The sequence below is a fragment of the Mytilus trossulus genome, chromosome 4 (genome assembly GCF_036588685.1).
Source record: "Mytilus trossulus isolate FHL-02 chromosome 4, PNRI_Mtr1.1.1.hap1, whole genome shotgun sequence".
Classification (NCBI taxonomy): domain Eukaryota; kingdom Metazoa; phylum Mollusca; class Bivalvia; order Mytilida; family Mytilidae; genus Mytilus; species Mytilus trossulus.
Genome location: NC_086376.1, coordinates 90568599 through 90591599, shown reverse-complemented (window position 1 = coordinate 90591599; position 23001 = coordinate 90568599). Strand labels below are relative to the sequence as shown.

General features: G+C 39.6%; 1 protein-coding gene across 1 annotated transcript; it reads left to right on the top strand.

The window, feature by feature from the left end:
* The first annotated feature begins 15964 nt into the window (after positions 1-15964).
* LOC134714297 (cytochrome P450 26A1-like) lies at positions 15965-18609 on the top strand. Its single transcript, XM_063575533.1, has 4 exons — positions 15965-16184; positions 16404-16898; positions 17362-17781; positions 18154-18609. The coding sequence occupies exons 1-4, from the start codon at positions 16017-16019 to the stop codon at positions 18490-18492; spliced, it is 1422 nt and encodes a 473-aa protein (XP_063431603.1). The 5' UTR covers positions 15965-16016; the 3' UTR covers positions 18493-18609.
* Positions 18610-23001: the final 4392 nt, after the last annotated feature.

The following is a 23001-nucleotide window of genomic DNA, read 5'->3' as shown; positions in this document are numbered from 1 at the left end:
TAGTACCGACCATGGTTCCAGAATACCGTCAACCCAGGACCTAGTGCTATAAGTACCGACCATGGTTCCAGAATACCGTCAACCCAGTACCTAGTGCTATAGTACCGACCATGGTTCCAGAATACCACCAACCCAGGACCTAGTGCTATAGTACCGACCATGGTTCCAGAATACCGTCAACCCAGGACCTAGTGCTATAGTACCGACCATGGTTCCAGAATACCGTCAACCCAGGACCTAGTGCTATAGTACCGACCATGGTTCCAGAATACCGTCAACCCAGGACCTAGTGCTATAGTACCGACCATGGTTCCAGAATACCTTCAACCCAGGACCTAGTGCTATAGTACCGACCATGGTTCCAGAATACCGTCAACCCGGGACCTAGTGCTATAGTACAGACCATGGTTCCAGAATACCATCAACCCAGTACCTAGTGCTATAGTACCGACCATGGTACCAGAATACCATCAACCCAGTACCTAGTGCTATAGTACCGACCATGGTTCCAGAATACCGTCAACCCAGGACCTAGTGCTATAAGTACCGACCATGGTTCCAGAATACCGTCAACCCAGTACCTAGTGCTATAGTACCGACCATGGTTCCAGAATACCATCAACCCAGTACCTAGTGCTATAGTACCGACCATGGTTCTAGAATACCGTCAACCCAGGACCTAGTGCTATAGTACCGACCATGGTTCTAGAATACCGTCAACCCAGGACCTAGTGCTATAGTACCGACCATGGTTCCAGAATACCGTTAACCCAGGACCTAGTGCTATAGTACCGACCATGGTTCCAGAATACCACCAACCCAGTACCTAGTGCTGTAGTACCGACCATGGTTCCAGAATACCATCAACCCAGTACCTAGTGCTATAGTACCGACCATGGTTCCAGAATACCGTCAACCCAGTACCTAGTGCTATAGTACCGACCATGGTTCCAGAGTACCGTCAACCTAGGACCTAGTGCTATAGTACCGACCATGGTTCCAGAATACCGTCAACCCAGTACCTAGTGCTATAGTACCGACCATGGTTCCAGAATACCGTCAACCCAGGACCTAGTGCTATAGTACCGACCATGGTTCCAGAATACCATCAACCCAGGACCTAGTGCTATAGTACCGACCATGGTTCCAGAATACCGTCAACCCAGTACCTAGTGTTATAGTACCGACCATGGTTCTAGAATACCGTCAACCCAGGACCTAGTGCTATAGTACCGACCATGGTTCCAGAATACCGTTAACCCAGGACCTAGAGCTATAGTACCGACCATGGTTCCAGAATACCGTCAACCCAGGACCTAGTGCTATAGTACCGACCATGGTTCAAGAATACCGTCAACCCAAGACCTAGTGCTATAGTACCGACCATGGTTCCAGAATACCGTCAACCCAGTACCTAGTGCTATAGTACCGACCATGGTTCCAGAATACCGTCAACCTAGGACCTAGTGCTATAGTACCGACCATGGTTCTAGAATACCGTCAACCCAGGACCTAGTGCTATAGTACCGACCATGGTTCCAGAATACCGTTAACCCAGGACCTAGAGCTATAGTACCGACCATGGTTCCAGAATACCGTCAACCCAGGACCTAGTGCTATAGTACCGACCATGGTTCAAAAATACCGTCAACCCAGTACCTAGTGCTATAGTACCGACCTAGAGAATACCGTCAACCCAGGACCTAGTGCTATAAGTACCGACCATGGTTCCAGAATACCGTCAACCCAGTACCTAGTGCTATAGTACCGACCATGGTTCCAGAATACCATCAACCCAGTACCTAGTGCTATAGTACCGACCATGGTTCTAGAATACCGTCAACCCAGGACCTAGTGCTATAGTACCGACCATGGTTCTAGAATACCGTCAACCCAGGACCTAGTGCTATAGTACCGACCATGGTTCCAGAATACCGTTAACCCAGGACCTAATGCTATAGTACCGACCATGGTTCCAGAATACCACCAACCCAGTACCTAGTGCTGTAGTACCGACCATGGTTCCAGAATACCATCAACCCAGTACCTAGTGCTATAGTACCGACCATGGTTCCAGAATACCGTCAACCCAGTACCTAGTGCTATAGTACCGACCATGGTTCCAGAATACCGTCAACCCAGGACCTAGTGCTATAAGTACCGACCATGGTTCCAGAATACCGTCAACCCAGTACCTAGTGCTATAGTACCGACCATGGTTCCAGAATACCATCAACCCAGTACCTAGTGCTATAGTACCGACCATGGTTCTAGAATACCGTCAACCCAGGACCTAGTGCTATAGTACCGACCATGGTTCTAGAATACCGTCAACCCAGGACCTAGTGCTATAGTACCGACCATGGTTCCAGAATACCGTCAACCCAGTACCTAGTGTTATAGTACCGACCATGGTTCCAGAATACCGTCAACCCAGTACCTAGTGCTATAGTACCGACCATGGTTCTAGAATACCGTCAACCCAGGACCTAGTGCTATAGTACCGACCATGGTTCCAGAATACCGTTAACCCAGGACCTAGAGCTATAGTACCGACCATGGTTCCAGAATACCGTCAACCCAGGACCTAGTGCTATAGTACCGACCATGGTTCAAGAATACCGTCAACCCAGGACCTAGTGCTATAGTACCGACCATGGTTCCAGAATACCACCAACCCAGTACCTAGTGCTGTAGTACCGACCATGGTTTCAGAATACCGTCAACCCAGGACCTAGTGCTATAGTACCGACCATGGTTCCAGAATACCATCAACCCAGGACCTAGTGCTATAGTACCGACCATGGTTCCAGAATACCGTCAACCCAGGACCTAGTGCTATAAGTACCGACCATGGTTCCAGAATACCGTCAACCCAGTACCTAGTGCTATAGTACCGACCATGGTTCCAGAATACCATCAACCCAGTACCTAGTGCTATAGTACCGACCATGGTTCCAGAATACAACCAACCCAGGACCTAGTGCTATAGTACCGACCATGGTTCCAGAATACCGTCAACCCAGGACCTAGTGCTATAGTACCGACCATGGTTCCAGAATACCGTCAACCCAGGACCTAGTGATATAGTACCGACCATGGTTCCAGAATACCGTCAACCCAGGACCTAGTGCTATAGTACCGACCATGGTTCCAGAATACCATCAACAAAGGACCTAGTGCTATAGTACCGACCATGGTTCCAGAATACCGTCAACCCAGGACCTAGTGCTATAGTACCGACCATGGTTCCAGAATACCGTCAACCCAGGACCTAGTGCTATAGTACCGACCATGGTTCCAGAATACCTTCAACCCAGGACCTAGTGCTATAGTACCGACCATGGTTCCAGAATACCGTCAACCCGGGACCTAGTGCTATAGTACCGACCATGGTTCCAGAATACCATCAACCCAGTACCTAGTGCTATAGTACCGACCATGGTTCCAGAATACCATCAACCCAGTACCTAGTGCTATAGTACCGACCATGGTTCCAGAATACCGTCAACCCAGGACGTAGTGCTATAGTACCGACCATGGTTCCAGAATACCGTCAACCCAGGACCTAGTGCTATAGTACCGACCATGGTTCAAGAATACCATCAACCCAGGACCTAGTGCTATAGTACCGACCATGGTTCCAGAATACCGTCAACCCAGGACCTAGTGCTATAAGTACCGACCATGGTTCCAGAATACCGTCAACCCAGTACCTAGTGCTATAGTACCGACCATGGTTCCAGAATACCACCAACCCAGGACCTAGTGCTATAGTACCGACCATGGTTCCAGAATACCGTCAACCCAGGACCTAGTGCTATAGTACCGACCATGGTTCCAGAATACCGTCAACCCAGGACCTAGTGCTATAGTACCGACCATGGTTCCAGAATACCGTCAACCCAGGACCTAGTGCTATAGTACCGACCATGGTTCAAGAATACCTTCAACCCAGGACCTAGTGCTATAGTACCGACCATGGTTCCAGAATACCACCAACCCAGTACCTAGTGCTGCAGTACCGACCATGGTTCCAGAATACCATCAACCCAGTACCTAGTGCTATAGTACCGACCATGGTTCCACAATACCGTCAACCCAGTACCTAGTGCTATAGTACCGACCATGGTTCCAGAATACCGTCAACCTAGGACCTAGTGCTATAGTACCGACCATGGTTCTAGAATACCGTCAACCCAGGACCTAGTGCTATAGTACCGACCATGGTTCCAGAATACCGTTAACCCAGGACCTAGAGCTATAGTACCGACCATGGTTCCAGAATACCGTCAACCCAGTACCTAGTGCTATAGTACCGACCATGGTTCCAGAATACCATCAACCCAGTACCTAGTGCTATAGTACCGACCATGGTTCCAGAATACCGTCAACCCAGGACCTAGTGCTATAGTACCGACCATGGTTCCAGAATACCGTCAACCCAGGACCTAGTGCTATAGTACCGACCATGGTTCCAGAATACCATCAACCCAGGACCTAGTGCTATAGTACCGACCATGGTTCCAGAATACCGTCAACCCAGGACCTAGTGCTATAAGTACCGACCATGGTTCCAGAATACCGTCAACCCAGTACCTAGTGCTATAGTACCGACCATGGTTCCAGAATACCATCAACCCAGTACCTAGTGCTATAGTACCGACCATGGTTCCAGAATACAACCAACCCAGGACCTAGTGCTATAGTACCGACCATGGTTCCAGAATACCGTCAACCCAGGACCTAGTGCTATAGTACCGACCATGGTTCCAGAATACCGTCAACCCAGGACCTAGTGATATAGTACCGACCATGGTTCCAGAATACCGTCAACCCAGGACCTAGTGCTATAGTACCGACCATGGTTCCAGAATACCATCAACCCAGGACCTAGTGCTATAGTACCGACCATGGTTCCAGAATACCGTCAACCCAGGACCTAGTGCTATAGTACCGACCATGGTTCCAGAATACCGTCAACCCAGGACCTAGTGCTATAGTACCGACCATGGTTCCAGAATACCTTCAACCCAGGACCTAGTGCTATAGTACCGACCATGGTTCCAGAATACCGTCAACCCGGGACCTAGTGCTATAGTACCGACCATGGTTCCAGAATACCATCAACCCAGTACCTAGTGCTATAGTACCGACCATGGTTCCAGAATACCATCAACCCAGTACCTAGTGCTATAGTACCGACCATGGTTCCAGAATACCGTCAACCCAGGACGTAGTGCTATAGTACCGACCATGGTTCCAGAATACCGTCAACCCAGGACCTAGTGCTATAGTACCGACCATGGTTCAAGAATACCATCAACCCAGGACCTAGTGCTATAGTACCGACCATGGTTCCAGAATACCGTCAACCCAGGACCTAGTGCTATAAGTACCGACCATGGTTCCAGAATACCGTCAACCCAGTACCTAGTGCTATAGTACCGACCATGGTTCCAGAATACCACCAACCCAGGACCTAGTGCTATAGTACCGACCATGGTTCCAGAATACCGTCAACCCAGGACCTAGTGCTATAGTACCGACCATGGTTCCAGAATACCGTCAACCCAGGACCTAGTGCTATAGTACCGACCATGGTTCCAGAATACCTTCAACCCAGGACCTAGTGCTATAGTACCGACCATGGTTCCAGAATACCGTCAACCCGGGACCTAGTGCTATAGTACAGACCATGGTTCCAGAATACCATCAACCCAGTACCTAGTGCTATAGTACCGACCATGGTTCCAGAATACCATCAACCCAGTACCTAGTGCTATAGTACCGACCATGGTTCCAGAATACCGTCAACCCAGGACCTAGTGCTATAAGTACCGACCATGGTTCCAGAATACCGTCAACCCAGTACCTAGTGCTATAGTACCGACCATGGTTCCAGAATACCGTCAACCTAGGACCTAGTGCTATAGTACCGACCATGGTTCTAGAATACCGTCAACCTAGTACCTAGTGCTATAGTACCGACCATGGTTCCAGAATACCGTCAACCCAGTACCTAGTGCTATAGTGCCGACCATGGTTCCAGAATACCGTCAACCTAGGACCTAGTGCTATAGTACCGACCATGGTTCTAGAATACCGTCAACCCAGGACCTAGTGCTATAGTACCGACCATGGTTCCAGAATACCGTTAACCCAGGACCTAGAGCTATAGTACCGACCATGGTTCCAGAATACCGTCAACCCAGGACCTAGTGCTATAGTACCGACCATGGTTCCAGAATACCATCAACCCAGTACCTAGTGCTATAGTACCGACCATGGTTCCAGAATACCGTCAACCCAGGACCTAGTGCTATAGTACCGACCATGGTTCCAGAATACCACCAACCCAGGACCTAGTGCTATAGTACCGACCATGGTTCCAGAATACCGTCAACCCAGGACCTAGTGCTATAGTACCGACCATGGTTCCAGAATACCGTCAACCCAGGACCTAGTGCTATAGTACCGACCATGGTTCCAGAATACCGTCAACCCAGGACCTAGTGCTATAGTACCGACCATGGTTCCAGAATACCTTCAACCCAGGACCTAGTGCTATAGTACCGACCATGGTTCCAGAATACCGTCAACCCGGGACCTAGTGCTATAGTACAGACCATGGTTCCAGAATACCATCAACCCAGTACCTAGTGCTATAGTACCGACCATGGTTCCAGAATACCATCAACCCAGTACCTAGTGCTATAGTACCGACCATGGTTCCAGAATACCGTCAACCCAGGACCTAGTGCTATAAGTACCGACCATGGTTCCAGAATACCGTCAACCCAGTACCTAGTGCTATAGTACCGACCATGGTTCCAGAATACCGTCAACCTAGGACCTAGTGCTATAGTACCGACCATGGTTCTAGAATACCGTCAACCCAGTACCTAGTGCTATAGTACCGACCATGGTTCCAGAATACCGTCAACCCAGTACCTAGTGCTATAGTACCGACCATGGTTCCAGAATACCGTCAACCTAGGACCTAGTGCTATAGTACCGACCATGGTTCTAAAATACCGTCAACCCAGGACCTAGTGCTATAGTACCGACCATGGTTCCAGAATACCGTTAACCCAGGACCTAGAGCTATAGTACCGACCATGGTTCCAGAATACCGTCAACCCAGGACCTAGTGCTATAGTACCGACCATGGTTCCAGAATACCATCAACCCAGTACCTAGTGCTATAGTACCGACCATGGTTCCAGAATACCGTCAACCCAGGACCTAGTGCTATAGTACCGACCATGGTTCCAGAATACCACCAACCCAGGACCTAGTGCTATAGTACCGACCATGGTTCCAGAATACCGTCAACCCAGGACCTAGTGCTATAGTACCGACCATGGTTCCAGAATACCGTCAACCCAGGACCTAGTGCTATAGTACCGACCATGGTTCCAGAATACCTTCAACCCAGGACCTAGTGCTATAGTACCGACCATGGTTCCAGAATACCGTTAACCCAGGACCTAGAGCTATAGTACCGACCATGGTTCCAGAATACCGTCAACTCAGGACCTAGTGCTATAGTACCGACCATGGTTCCAGAATACCTTCAACCCAGGACCTAGTATTATAGTACCGACCATGGTTCCAGAATACCGTTAACCCAGGACCTAGAGCTATAGTACCGACCATGGTTCCAGAATACCTTCAACCCAGGACCTAGTGCTATAGTACCGACCATGGTTCCAGAATACCGTTAACCCAGGACCTAGAGCTATAGTACCGACCATGGTTCCAGAATACCGTCAACCCAGGACCTAGTGCTATAGTACCGACCATGGTTCCAGAATACCGTCAACCCAGGACCTAGTGCTATAGTACCGACCATGGTTCCAGAATACCGTCAACCCAGGACCTAGTGCTATAGTACCGACCATGGTTCCAGAATACCTTCAACCCAGGACCTAGTGCTATAGTACCGACCATGGTTCCAGAATACCGTTAACCCAGGACCTAGAGCTATAGTACCGACCATGGTTCCAGAATACCGTCAACCCAGGACCTAGTGCTATAGTACCGACCATGGTTCAAGAATACCGTCAACCCAGGACCTAGTGCTATAGTACCGACCATGGTTCCAGAATACCTTCAACCCAGGACCTAGTGCTATAGTACCGACCATGGTTCCAGAATACCGTTAACCCAGGACCTAGAGCTATAGTACCGACCATGGTTCCAGAATACCGTCAACCCAGGACCTAGTGCTATAGTACCGACCATGGTTCAAGAATACCGTCAACCCAGGACCTAGTGCTATAGTACCGACCATGGTTCCAGAATACCACCAACCCAGTACCTAGTGCTGTAGTACCGACCATGGTTCCAGAATACCATCAACCCAGTACCTAGTGCTATAGTACCGACCATGGTTCCAGAATACCGTCAACCCAGTACCTAGTGCTATAGTACCGACCATGGTTCCAGAATACCGTCAACCTAGGACCTAGTGCTATAGTACCGACCATGGTTCTAGAATACCGTCAACCCAGGACCTAGTGCTATAGTACCGACCATGGTTCCAGAATACTGTTAACCCAGGACCTAGAGCTATAGTACCGACCATGGTTCCAGAATACCGTCAACCCAGGACCTAGTGCTATAGTACCGACCATGGTTCAAGAATACCGTCAACCCAGGACCTAGTGCTATAGTACCGACCATGGTTCCAGAATACCACCAACCCAGTACCTAGTGCTGTAGTACCGACCATGGTTCCAGAATACCATCAACCCAGTACCTAGTGCTATAGTACCGACCATGTTTCCAGAATACCGTCAACCCAGTACCTAGTGCTATAGTACCGACCATGGTTCCAGAATACCGTCAACTTAGGACCTAGTGCTATAGTACCGACCATGGTTCCAGAATACCATCAACCCAGGACCTAGTGCTATAGTACCGACCATGGTTCCAGAATACCGTCAACCCAGGACCTAGTGCTATAGTACCGACCATGGTTCCAGAATACCGAGACAAGTGCCTATATTAAGGGATATAGTTAAAACAAAAATCTGAGACAAGTGCCTGTGAATTTTCCACAGAAAAAAACCGCTAATCGCCAATTTGTAGTGACCATAATTATGTTCTTTAAATAATTGGAACCCAAACATTGCCGAATAGTTAAACATTGAAAAATTTTGAGTCAATAAGGGAGCAACCATTTAACTTTTTAAAAAAAGGGGGGTATATTTTTTTGTCCGCGTCAGCATTTTTTTCGCGTACATTTAATATTTGTTTTTCGACGCTTTTAATTTGTTCAATATTATCACTAAAAGGTGTAGGAATTTTTTTGATTCAGAACATCATTTTTTCGCCATTTGCTTCACCACAATATTTGTTTTCATGAAATTGGGGATCAGAATATTTTTATCGTTTTTAAAATTGCCCTCACCCCACCCCTTTTTTGAAGTTAAAGGGTCGTACCCTAGCGTGATTTCTGAGATACAGATAATGAAAGCAAAATTTGTGAATAATGACGATGCTTTTGCTCGACAATATTGAACAGTCTGATCCTGTTTTTTTTGTCTATACCTTTAAATACAATTTTAAAACTTTTATTTTATTGGTCTTTGGAAGGGTAAAATGGTAAGAAGGGGGATTTCTGGTTACATATTGCATGTTTTCACCGAATGAAACATGTGAGTCTACTTGTAAGAAAAAGTTGTTATCGTCAGCTGATGGAAAAATGTGTTTTCTAAGTAGAACTTTATAATACTACTAACCTATTTTCCTATAAAGTACAGACATTCGAAACAAACCTCAGTAATATAATTTTTAAAAACATTATGTCAATCAAATAAGTCCCTGGATTTAAATGCACATTAACCTAGTTAACACAGACAACACAAACTCGTTTGTTGTTAATGGTGTCGGATATATTAGTATTTATTATAATCAATTTTACACATTTAAACTTCTAATGAATTTGTTTCAGTATTAATATTTCGATAAATGTAGAGGTATTGGGGTTGGGTTTACTTTGACGATGGAATTTATGAAAAGGAAAATATCAATAGGAACTTATCTGGTGATATGGGGTAACAGTCAATACCAAACATATATTACTAATACTGGTAAAGCATTGTTACTAGAACGGGCAATTGTCAGTTATCAAACAAAAAACCAGAGGCCAAAGAAAGCCTTTGAATTTTCGGATATGATATAAGGCGAGTCCAGCCAAACCATTAAACCAAAAAGTTACTATTTTCTTCACCTATTTCTCCATTCAAAATTTATACAATTGTTTTTCAGTTCAATTCTAACAACTCTGCAATATACCAATATATAATACAAATTTGAGTATGTGTATGCATAGCATATATAGTGTCAATATAAGTGGTCCTCAGCATAAATGTGTCTGTAAGAATAATAATTCTCTGCGAAAGATGTTTGTCAATGGAGCCACCGAACAAGAGATAAAGGATACAACATATACAGTTATGTCTGCCTCATATCCTGACTTACATCTTGAAATTGACAACGAGGGTCGGTTGAATATAAAACTTTACGACAACAGATGTGATTTCCGCTTCCCAATTGTGAACTTTCCATTTCTATGTAGCAAAAAGGAAAATCGCAAAAATACTGAACTCTGAGGAAAATTCAAAACGGAAAGTCCCTAATCAAATGGCAAAATCAAATGATAAAACACATCAAACGAATGGACAACAACTGTCATATTCCTGACTTAGTACAGTCATTTTCAAATGTAGAAAATGGTGGGTTGAACCTGGTTTTATAGCGCTAAACCTCTCGCTTGTATGACAGTCGCATCAAATTCCGATATTTTTACAATGATGCGTGAACAAATTAAAACAGACATAATCGGAAAATTGTAAAAATATAATAACAGCAGTCATCACTGTGTTACAATCTCAAAACAAACAAACATTTACAAAAAAGCACAAAAAGCATGTTTCAAATTAAAAAACACATTCATTGTTTGGCGTTAGAAAATGTAAACGTCACATAGGTCGGAAGAAGTTTTTTCGTTCAATGTATATTCAAAACAATTCCAGCAGCGCCTGCATACGGAGTATATATCTCCCAATTGATACGATATTCCCGGGGAAGCTATTAATTCAAGAATTCTAAATGGGAAAGTTGAAATCATTCCATCGTAATTTTTACGGACGCCACCACGAGCTGGTTGACAATTATGTAATAACCGTTTCATAGATGATATCGGATATGTTCCTTACGTCGTAACAAATATACCCTTCCCTTTTCACGAATGTGTCCTACTGAATTAGACTATTTACCGGATTTGTAATAACATAAGCAATACGACGGGTGCCAGGAGCAGAATCTGCTAACCCTTCCGGAGCACCTGAGATTACTCCCGGTTTTTTGTGGGGTTCGTGTTGCTTAGTCTTTAGTTTTCTATTTTATGTCTTGTGTACTAGTATTTGTCTGTATGTCTTTCTATTTGTTAGCCATGGCGTAGTAAGTTTATTTTGAATCTGTGAGTTTGACTATCCCTCTTGTATCTTTCTCCCTTCTTTTAGTTAGATACATACAAGCTGTTTTGCTTTTGGAATAAAGAATATATGCTTCAGTCTTTCAAGGCAAAAATTGAAAGACCCCCTTTTAAATGGTTGGATCCGCCCCGGAGTCCCCTCAAGTTATAGAAGGACATCATGATGGTGTTCATAAAACGATTGAAGAGTGACTTCAACGTTACCACTCAAATGCTTCATTGTAAGCTCTGTAATTGCATCTCAATTGGGAGGGATATATAAGCGCTGCTGGAATAAGACTACGTAAAAGGGGAATGTCGCTATAGAAAAACTGTAATCATTTTTTTTAACGTAAAGTTTAGATCTCAAGCAATCATCATTGTCAGCATCTAGATGTAAGTTAAGATATGAGTCACATTTAACGTTGGTATCCTTTATTCAAAGTGCGATTGGGTAAATGCGTTCAAACGTAGTCACCTCGTTTTGATTGATTTAGTGTAAGGACAGAAAGAGAAAGAGGTTAGTCTGGTATAATATTCTTAAGATAAATGCATACATTGATCACATTTATATTGCAGTTACAACTGCATGTCTCAAGGTTTATCGATCAGATACTAGTAAGAGTTCGCCGACTGAAAATATCACTCTTTTAAACTGTGACAAAAAACTGCTGATTCTAAAGAATCATATAATACCATCGATACACTATTTAAAAAAAACTTGAAATGGAAACCTTACATGTTTAACCCCGCCGTATTTTTGCGCCTGTCCCAAGTCAGGAGCCTCTGACCTTTGTTAGTCTTGTATTATTTCAATTGTAGTTTCTTGTGTACAATTTCGAAATAAGTATGGCGTTCATTATCACTGAACTAGTATATATTTGTTGAGGGGCCAGCTGAAGGACGCCTCCGGGTGCGGGAATTTCTCGTTACATTGAAGACCTGTTGGTGACCTTCTGCTGTTGTTTTTGCTATGGTCGGGTTGTTGTCTCTTTGACACATTCCCCATTTTTATTCTCAATTTTATCTTTCTTGAAAATGTAAATATTATCAAAGCATATTAAACTTGGACTGATGTCATTAGGGGCATTCAAGCACGCTTCTGTAGTGGGTTGACTAAGTGATTGTTACGACCGTCTGTTCCTCTATCGTATCTGTCTGTGATTGTTACGGTCGTCTGTTCCTTTATCATATCCGTCTATGATTGTTACGGCCGTCAGTTCCTCTATCATATCCGTCTGTGATTGTTACGGCCGTCTGTTCCTCTATCATAGCCGTCTGTGATTGTTACGACCGTCTGTTCCTCTATCATATCCGTCTGTGATTGTTACGACCGTCTGTTCCTCTATCATATCCGTCTGTGATTGTTACGGCCGTCTGTTCCTCTATCATATCCGTCTGTGATTGTTACGGCCGTCTGTTCATCTATCATATCCGTCTGTGATTGTTACGGCCGTCTGTTCCTCTATCATATCCGTCTGTGATTGTTACGGCCGTCTGTTCCTCTATCATATCCGTCTGTGATTGTTACGGTCGTCTGTTCCTCTATCCTATCCGTCTCACTTGGAAATCGCAACTGCTATTGAACGTCATGATGAGATTATTTTTTAACGTTCACACAAATTTTTCACCTAAATGATATCTGGAGGAGTCTCTTATGAACATTTATAGAAATTTTCTCATTTAATACCGTAATAAATATATAATTCAATTGTGTTTTTCTGAATATTTAAGAGGTTTTTATGAGCTAAATAGTTTCTTACAAAACACCTATTCGTTTACTTACTGAGTTTTGATTTTAATTAATTATGCAATAACAGTAACTGTATAACCGGAGCAGATTGGTTGGTCATAGAAATTCCTATCGCCTTACAATTATTGTCTTCAGTGGATGTAAATGTTAGGTTGAAAGCCAACTTAATCAATTATAACATCTAAGCTGCAGTATTGATAATATCTGGCGGATTACCGTTTTCTTAAGAAAAAAGATACAAGGTTACACCACATATATTTCAACCTTATATAGACGTACGACGTTTATATATATTAATTGAATTATGAAGGCTTATTGATACTATAGACGGCATTAAAAAGTCAACAAAAAGTATGTAATGATGTCGAGGCCACTACATGAGGTCAATAGTAGTCAGAGAAGGAAAAAATATAGCAAAATTGCTTGGATCATGAAAACGTATAAACATTATATGCCATCGAGCATCCTTGTTAGTAACTTTCGGTAACAGATAGTCGATAGGTTCACGTTTGATCAATTGGGTTACAAATTTACAACAGTTATGGAAGTTTCATTTAGTTAGCCATCTCCTAATCAATGGGGACAGCAATCAATACATTGAGTTAACAAGAGCAGGGCTATTTATTTTGTATAAATTTAACTAAAATTGATATAACCTAAAAAAAAATTTAACGAAAATGATTAGTATCTGAAGGCAAACGATCAAGTAAATAAGTTGAACTGTTCAGCCAATCATATCGTCATAGGTGTGACGTACACCATTGCGTGTTTAGTGGCGATTAAATCATTGACCGAATGGTCAATAGCGTCATTTAGTTCGTCTGTAATTTTTCTTGTTTAAAAAAGAGTCAGTTGTTATGCATGCTTAAGTTTTTCAAATATTATACATTCTGATTTAATAAATTGAATGATTTTACTAAAAGTAAGGTTGAAAATTTGTTCTATAATATAAACCAACTTTCTAAATGATTATTGTATTAAAGGTCTCCAAAATTTGAAATATAGTTGTAATAAGAAGGATAAATTAAAAAAGAGGTATAACAGATATCGGTTTGCAAATTGCAGAAAGTCTAATGTTTAAAAAGTCCTAAATTTTAGTTTCTTGTGTATAATTCGGAGTTTAGTATGACGTACTAGTATACATATTTTTAGGGACCAGCTGAATGACACCTACGGGTGCGGGAATTCTCGCTACATTGAAGACCCATTGTTGGCCTTCGGCTGTTGTCTGATCTATGGTCGGTTTGTTGTTGCTTTGACAAATTCACCATTTCCTATCTCAATCTTAATGTTATCTTTCATAATGGTGGATTTAAAAAAAAATGATATCACGTGGTATAGACAGAAATCTATCATTCTATCATTTTATGTTCTCTTTTCAGACAAACAAAATATATACCCCAGCTCCACAATGACAATAGTTTTTCAGTAAAATACCTTTCACTCGTATTAGAATAATTGAATGTCTCAATAAAGGTAAACAGTTGAGCATCTGTATATAAAAAAAAGAATAACAATGACCGCATAATTTTAAGTCAAAGATTAATTAGTAATATTTAGCTATATGCATAATAAACGGAGAACGTGTCCCATGGGACACAGAACACCCCTTCCCTTTTGTATGAATATACCATTATAAGGGGACATAACTCAAGGATAATAAAAGTGACGCTACCCAAATTCGTACTTGATCCGAGTTTTGTGGTAATAAAGTATTGCGTATAAGTTTCATAACACTTGGTTGAGTCAAAAGTAAAGAAGAGAAGGGAAACGAAAATTGAGCAATTTATCATTTGTAAAGGGGCCTGACTCTTGAACGGTAAATCAACAGAATTCACACATTATCTGTGTTTTGTGTGGGTAATAAGCATTTTGCATTAGTTTCGTAAGATTTGGTTGAGGCAAACTTAAGTTAAAGAACAGAAACCTTATGTACATCATACATTACTGACCCAAGGTTCATTTATTTGTCAAGTCTGGTGGTTTGGATGGCACCATAACAAAATTGTTTTTTTTTTCAATGAACAGGATTTATTTTCAATTAAGTTGATGCTCAGCCTATTTGACAGTTACGATACCAGCAGGACATAAATTGTGAGAATAATTTGATCCGTCCTTGAATCTACATTGACGTTAGTATTTTTCACTAAATATGCTGTTTTTATAAAGATCAAGCGAAAAGGACAGTAAACTGCACAGAGTTCACCAAATCAATACAAACGCATGTTCTGGCCTTGAATCTGATTTGACTCTTATTGTTTTGACTACAAATTCCCGTCTCATCATTCTTATATTTTTTCTCTTCCTAAACCCTAGCAAAAAGGACAGTAACCCGAGATGTTGTCAATAAAATCAAGATTTAAATGTACAAACAGTAAACTATTCACCTTATACAGGTTTACGTTTGTATAATGTACTACAGTTGAAACTATGGTCATTGATCGGAGATGAGAAATTATCTATATTACCGATTTTTTTTCCATTCATAGTTTATCACCAAGGTCATCGTGCCGGTGCACGTACAGTTCTTTGGGTCAGTAAAGTTCACTAAGCCAGTTCTTTGGGTTAATGAGATTCAGTAAACGTAAACTATTGTATTTTATTTGACTAATGCGAAGGTGAATGACACATGTTGACGGATTGACGTATTTTCTGCTGGTCGGTCGTTACTATATAAAGTGAAACTTTGCAGCACGATGTATCAATATTATTACATACCGTTGAACGCATTACTGAGAATTTTCTGTTGGGATATTTTAATAACATTAAGACGAAATGCTAGACTTAATTTCAATTATCATCATCGTGGTATTACTTATAGTAGACTACTACAAGAAGGATAAGAAAACAGAGCACACATGGCAATGTCTAGAAAACAACATACCACCCGGAGAAAATGGTTTACCCGTCATTGGAGAAACTTTTCAATTTCTTCTTAAAAAGGTAAGCATTATTTTCATTTTATTTTTTAATATTGAAAAATGAAATTAATGTCGTGATTGAACATTTTTATAATAAAGGATTAACATTATTTTATCTGATATTTTCATACTCATAAAAAGACAAAAATAAATTCTTTTATATTGTAAAAAGAACACAGATATGCCTGATTGTCTAAAAAAATCAAGAAAGAAAATTTAGTTTTATTCCTATATTTTCCAGGGACAGTTCTTTAAAGAAAAGGCAGCAATATATGGCCAGATTTATAGAACACATTTGTTTGGAAAACCAACAGTTCGTGTAACTGGAAAAGAAAATGTGAGGAAAATTCTGTATGGAGAAAATAAAATTGTAAGATCGTCATACCCAACCTCTGTCAAAAAACTAGTAGGCTGCAATGGTCTGACCTTTTCCTCTGGTCTGGTACACGATAACAGGAAGAAACATCTGATGCAGTTTCTAAGGACAGACTTTGTTAACCAACATGTATCAGGATTGTCTGAATTTGTTAGGGGAAGACTTCAACACTGGTGCAACCATTCATCAATTAATTTATTTGTGGAAACTAAAACTTTGATTACCGAAATAGCAGCTAAATTTCTCATCAGTTCTGATATTGACAAGTCTATGACGGAGAGATTGGTTCCGTTATATGAAGACTTTACAAGCAATTTGTTTACTATTCCTATCAACATTCCTGGGTTCGGTTTTCATAAGGTAAGTTTGTTATGTTATAAATTTTGTTATGATGTTTATTTTTACTTATTGTGGTAGTTTTTGTGATTATTTGTACTTTATAATAATGTACTTATCCATTTAAAATATGTAAACAACACTTTAAAACTTCGTCCGAAGCACTCTCTTAAATTTACTTTCACTGGGACACCTTAAATCCAAAGAATATACACAAAGATGTAAAATACTATATGGTCAATGGCACATAAAAAGAATAGTAAATGTGTATGTCAAGAAATCTGAAAAAGGAAAATAAAGTGTAATCTTATGAAGGAATGTTTTTTTTCATTAAACAAACACATTACAAAAGGAAATAGACAAAACTGCATTGCCTAAAGAAGTTTGAATAGACATTTTCTAAATCATATGATTTGGCATATTATAAGTTAGTATGAAGATGTTTTAAAACAATTCATGTAATCAATTATAAATTTCTATATTTCAGGCTCTCAAATCAAAGGAAAAACTAAAAGTCTTATTCAAGGAAGCATTACTGTCAAATAAAGATCGTTCTTTGGGAAGATTTCCTGCCGTACTTGAAGCTTATGGGGCATCCTTAGACAAGGACACTTTCGATGAAGATGCTTTTCTCGATGGCGTACTAGAACTTTTGTGGAATGCTAGCGAAACAACGAGCAGTAGTGTCTTCTGTTTGGTATATCTGCTCACCAAACACCCGGATGTTGTCAGTAAAATCAAAGCAGAGTTAATTGAGAACGAAATTACAAGTGGTTCCACAGAATCACTCAATCACAAGCAGCTACAATCTTTAAAATATGTGGACACAGTTGTGAAAGAACTACTGAGAGTGTTGCCTCCAATAGGAGGAGCATACAGAGAAGTTATAGAGGAATTTTCTGTTGGAGTGAGTATTCAAAATTATTTCTATCAGATGAACAGTTGTTTATTTGCTATTTTTTTGTTCACGAAAACTGTTCCATTTAAAATCTTTGCTTTGGCTTAAATTCTTCGAAAAAAAAGTTTAATATCTTGCACCCTCGTTAAGATTAAGACATCAAAAATGCATGATATAAACTTGGCAACCAAGATACAATATATTATTAAAGCTTATGAATTCTATAATTCTATCAAAAAGGGAATCTATAGTGGAATTCTATCTAAATGTCAGTCCAATTGAATTATATTAATCTAGTCAATTATTTTGACCACATTCTAAACATCATATTTGCAACCGTACTTAACAACTCTTACATTGTATTCATAATTTGTATTGTAGGGATACACTATTCCAAAAGATTGGACTGTTATTTGTGGAATCAGAGAGACCCAAGAAAATGACAATTCTTCGGACGATCCACTTTGCTTTAATCCAGAACGATGGAATGAAAAGAACAGTTCCAACATACCATTCTACACATTTGGTGGTGGAAAACGATTATGTCCAGGACAAGCGTTTGCAAAACAAGTGTTAAAACTATTTATTGTAGAACTAGTCAGAAGTGTAGAATGGACAATATCTAATGAAGATTGTGAACTTATATATTTTCCTACTCCTCAACCTAAACATATCATGAATGCAAGTTTTCATAGACTGAGAACATTCGACCAGTTATAAAACATTGAAAACGTACTTCTAATTGTGTCATACATAAAACAGCTGTGCCATTATTGAATAATCCCGGTCAAACTTTTATACTTTTTGCATTTTTTTTTATGTTGTTATTTATTTCTATATACAATAAATATTGTTTTATAACGTTTGTTTAATTTTGTTGAAGTGTGTAAAAATGCTTGTAGTTTTACTCTAAGACGACAGATGTAAAATGTTGATCAAGGAAAACAAATGATAAATCATGACTTAAATATATATTATAAATAATCCAGGAAATAGATATATACTTTCTATTGTTTTTTACGTAAGCTGTTTGCATGTCTCGTATCGATCAGTTGTGTTTAGCCAAGTGCAACTAATTTTACCGATGTTTCTTCTGTTGTTATGTTGTTAAACCACTGTCCGATCTTAGGAGTTGGTTGAGTGCTTACTAACATGCTAAACTTCTGAAAAGAAAATCCGGTGCACAAAACCTTATATTTAAAGTTATATTTTGTGTGTCATTCAGCCCATATGATAACTGACACTGAAATATAAATACACATAGACAGTGATATATGAGGGTCGTTAAACATTTATATGATAAAAAAAAATATAGACGTATTTGGTATACATGCACTTAAACATTTTTTATCACAATTTGAAAAAAAAACATTTTCAAACGAATTGCAGTGGTTGGTATTTTATCTTGAAGTATTTCCTGGTTTTTATCAATCAATGAATACAAGGTGCAAATCCTGATAGTTCATTTACACAGTTACGCGGGTATCACTATTGAAGAAACAAGGATGATGGGGGGATGCATTTGTTAATTTATTAATAATTTGAATGAATGTTTTAACACAATTTCTTTAGAAGATGACATTTCAATAACTATAAGTATAATATAGATTATTTTAAGTCTACATTATTGTGTGAAAGTTGTAAGCGAAGTAAGTACAAAGTGTTGCTCAAGGGTACATGTGTTGCTCTCGGATATGAGTTTTGATTTAGGATTTGATCATGGCTCTAGGGGATACATATAAATGCTCTAGGATAAGTGTGTTGTTAATGGATATGCATGTTCCTCTAGGGACTGCCTGTTTTCCCAGGGTATGTGTGTTGCAGTAGGGTACATGAGTTGCTCTAATGAAAATATGTTGCTCATTGATATGCGTTTCGCTCTGCTCGAAGTATGCATGTTATTTATAGAGATGCGTGTTTCTAAGAATACGAGTGTTGCTCTAATGAATACGTGTTGTTCATGGCTTTGTGAGTTGATATAAGGAATGCAAATTGCTTCATGGTATGCGAGTTGCTCATGAATATGTGTGTTGCTCTAGGGAACTACATTCATTGTGGATATTTTGCAATGGCATCTTACAGGCTTAAATAAAATTGAGAATGGAAATGGGGAATGTGTCAAAGAGACAACAACCCGACCAAATAAAAAAACAACAGCAGAAGGTCACCAACAGGTCTTCAATGTAGCGAGAAATTCCCGCACCCGGAGGCGTCCTTCAGCTGGCCCCTAAAAAAATATATACTAGTTCAGTGATAATGAACGCCATACTAATTTCCAAATTGTACACAAGAAACTAAAATTTAAATAATACAAGACTAACAAAGGCCAGACCCTCCTGACTTGGGACAGGCGCAAAAATGCGGCGGGGTTAAACATGTTTGTGAGATCTCAACCCCCCTATACCTCTAACCAATGTAGAAAAGTAAAAGCATAACAATACGCACATTAAAATTCTGTTCAAGAGAAGTCCGAGTCTGATGTCAGAAGATGTAACCAAAGAAAATAAACAAAATGACAATAATACATAAATAACAACAGACTACTAGCAGTTAACTGACATGCCAGCTCCAGACTTCAATTAAACTGACTGAAAGATTATGATTTCATCATATGAACATCAGGCACAATCCTTCCCGTTAGGGGTTTAGTATCATACGATCATAACATATATGAGAAGAACATAACCCGTGTCATGCCAACAACTGTTTTTAGAATAAATGTGTTTAGTTCCGACGCAAAGACCTTATCAGTGACTCAATATTAACGCCAAAATATGCAATCTTTAATGACTTGACAACAGTATCGCAATTATATCCCTTCTTAATAAGTCTAGTCAAAGGTTTTGTAAGTTTATGAGGTGAATACTGACACCTTTGTGCTTTATAAAGAATATTTCCATAAAAAATTGGATGTGAAATACCTGAACGTATAAGAAGCCTGCATGTTGAGCTTTATTTACGAATGATATCTTTATACCGATGATAAAATTTAGTAAATGTTTTGACTAGTTTGTGATATCGAAAACCCTGGTGTAATAATTTTTCAATAATACATAAATTTCTCTCGTTAAAATCTAAAACATTGTTACATACACGAGCGAATCGTACAAGTTGAGATATATAAACACCGTAAGATGGTGACAAGGGAACGTCACCATCTAAAAACGGATAATTAACGATAGGAAATGAAAAATCATCCCTTTTATCATAAATTTTAGTATTCAGCTTTCCGTTAGTGATATAGATATCAAGATCGAGGAAAGGGCAGTGGTCATTGTTAGTATTAGCTTTATTTAAAGTAAGTTCACCAGGATAAATTTCATTAATATACATACTGAAGTCGTCATTATTGAGAGCCAAAATATCATCCAAATATGTATGATGTACAAATTGACAGCCACTGAAGCTATTTGTGCTTGATGTAGAGAGAAGTAAAATGCAACCACCACTTTTTTCTTGGAGAGTTCGCATCAATTAGCTTAAGTTTTTAATATCAGGTTTTCATTGTGTTGAATTTGGTCTTGGTTTCGTATATATTGTCAACTAGAATGGTAGTTTTTTCTTTCTTTAAGTATAGCTATTTTAGACTTAGATTGAGTTTGCACACTCACAAACGAATTGATTAATGGTTGTACTGTTCGAGTTTTCGATGGGGTTTCGAGCGGTCGGGTGTTTGGTGAAACAGAAAACAAAAATATATCTTAATCCAGGATTGAAAAATACACCACTTTTGTTTAATTTTTCGTTTCATGCATGTTGTTTCCTTTGGACTAACAAGATTATATAAATATGGGTGGACACAGATTGTGTCCATGGTTATATCAATGAACTAAGATATTGTCAAGGGGAAACTCATATTGAATGTTTTGACGAGCTGCGCATGAATAAAAACCGATAACAAATTATTGTTAAAACGTTAGCTTATATGTACATACCCCTCATCATGCTTTCAAATTACTTTGGAAAATAAGCCGAAAATATCAACCAGATATAGCAAAGTTTGTTGCATGTATGATTGGTTTGTTCAAAGATCGGTATCATTGTAATGAAATTTGATGCGACTGTCATACACGTGAGATGTTTAGCTAACTTTAAAAAGCAAGTACACTCCACCATTTTCTACACAAAAAAATGTCTGTCCAAAGTTAGAAATATGACAGTTAATATCCATTCGTTTGATGTGTTTGAGCTTTTGATTTTGCCATTTGATTAAGGACTTTCTTTTTGAATTTCCTTAGAGTTCAGTATTTTTGTGATCACTCTTTAATATACTAAAGTTTTTTTATTCGGTTCACATGTAACAGTACAGGCACACTCTATTGGAACTTTTTATCAATGAAATATTTATAAGTACATAAATTTAAACCAGAGAGCATGCAGATAAGATGTATAAGCAGCATATATTACAATATATAAGCAGCATATATTACAATAATTACATTATCATCAAACGGGAGGTTTAGTAAGCCAGTACACCAGTTTCAACCCATCATTTTTTTTCTCTAAAAATGTCCTGTACTAAGTCAGGATTATGACAGTTATCAAATATTTCGTTTCTATATATGTTAGCAGTGTTTTTTTTTTTACTTCAGTGTTCCTTTTCAATCGTTTGTTTTCCTCTTAAAGTTGATGTGTTTCCCTCTGGTTTTAGTTTGTAACCCAAATTTGTTGTCTCTAAATTGATCTATGACATCTGAACACCGGTATACTACTGTTGCTTTTTATAGATACAGTAAAGGCATATTGAAATACATTCAAAGCACTACTTATAGTTCTCAAATGTACCAGACTTATAATTCAATACGACAGACACGCGTTTCGTCTACATAAGACTCCTCAGTGACGCTCAGTTCAAAATAATTGGAAAGCCAAACAAAGTTAAAGAGTATTTATGACCGAAATTCCCCCCCCCCCCCAAATAAAAATAAAAAATAAAAAAATGTGCCAAATGCGGCTAGGGTAATGTTTGACTTTGATAACAAAATCCTGAGTATTTCGAATAATTCATACTTTTGCAAACAGTAAATTTATAAAAATGACCATATAATTGATATTCATGTTAACACCGAAGTGCTGACTACTGAGCTGGCGATAACCTCGGGAAAGAAACCAGTGGTGTAAATAGTTATCAAACTAAAAATACACATCTTAACATGCTAAAACTGTAGTAAGATAATATTATACAAATCCTTGTAAAAATAGGCAAGACTGATTAGGAGAACTAAAATA

Bases quoted from the DNA above. Each gene is read 5' to 3' on its own strand.
- LOC134714297 (XM_063575533.1), top strand. From the start codon at position 16,017: ATGCTAGACTTAATTTCAATTATCATCATCGTGGTATTACTTATAGTA. The intron at 16,185-16,403 runs GTAAGCATTATT...TATATTTTCCAG, and splicing joins TTCAATTTCTTCTTAAAAAG to GGACAGTTCTTTAAAGAAAA. The intron at 17,782-18,153 runs GTGAGTATTCAA...TTTGTATTGTAG, and splicing joins TAGAGGAATTTTCTGTTGGA to GGATACACTATTCCAAAAGA.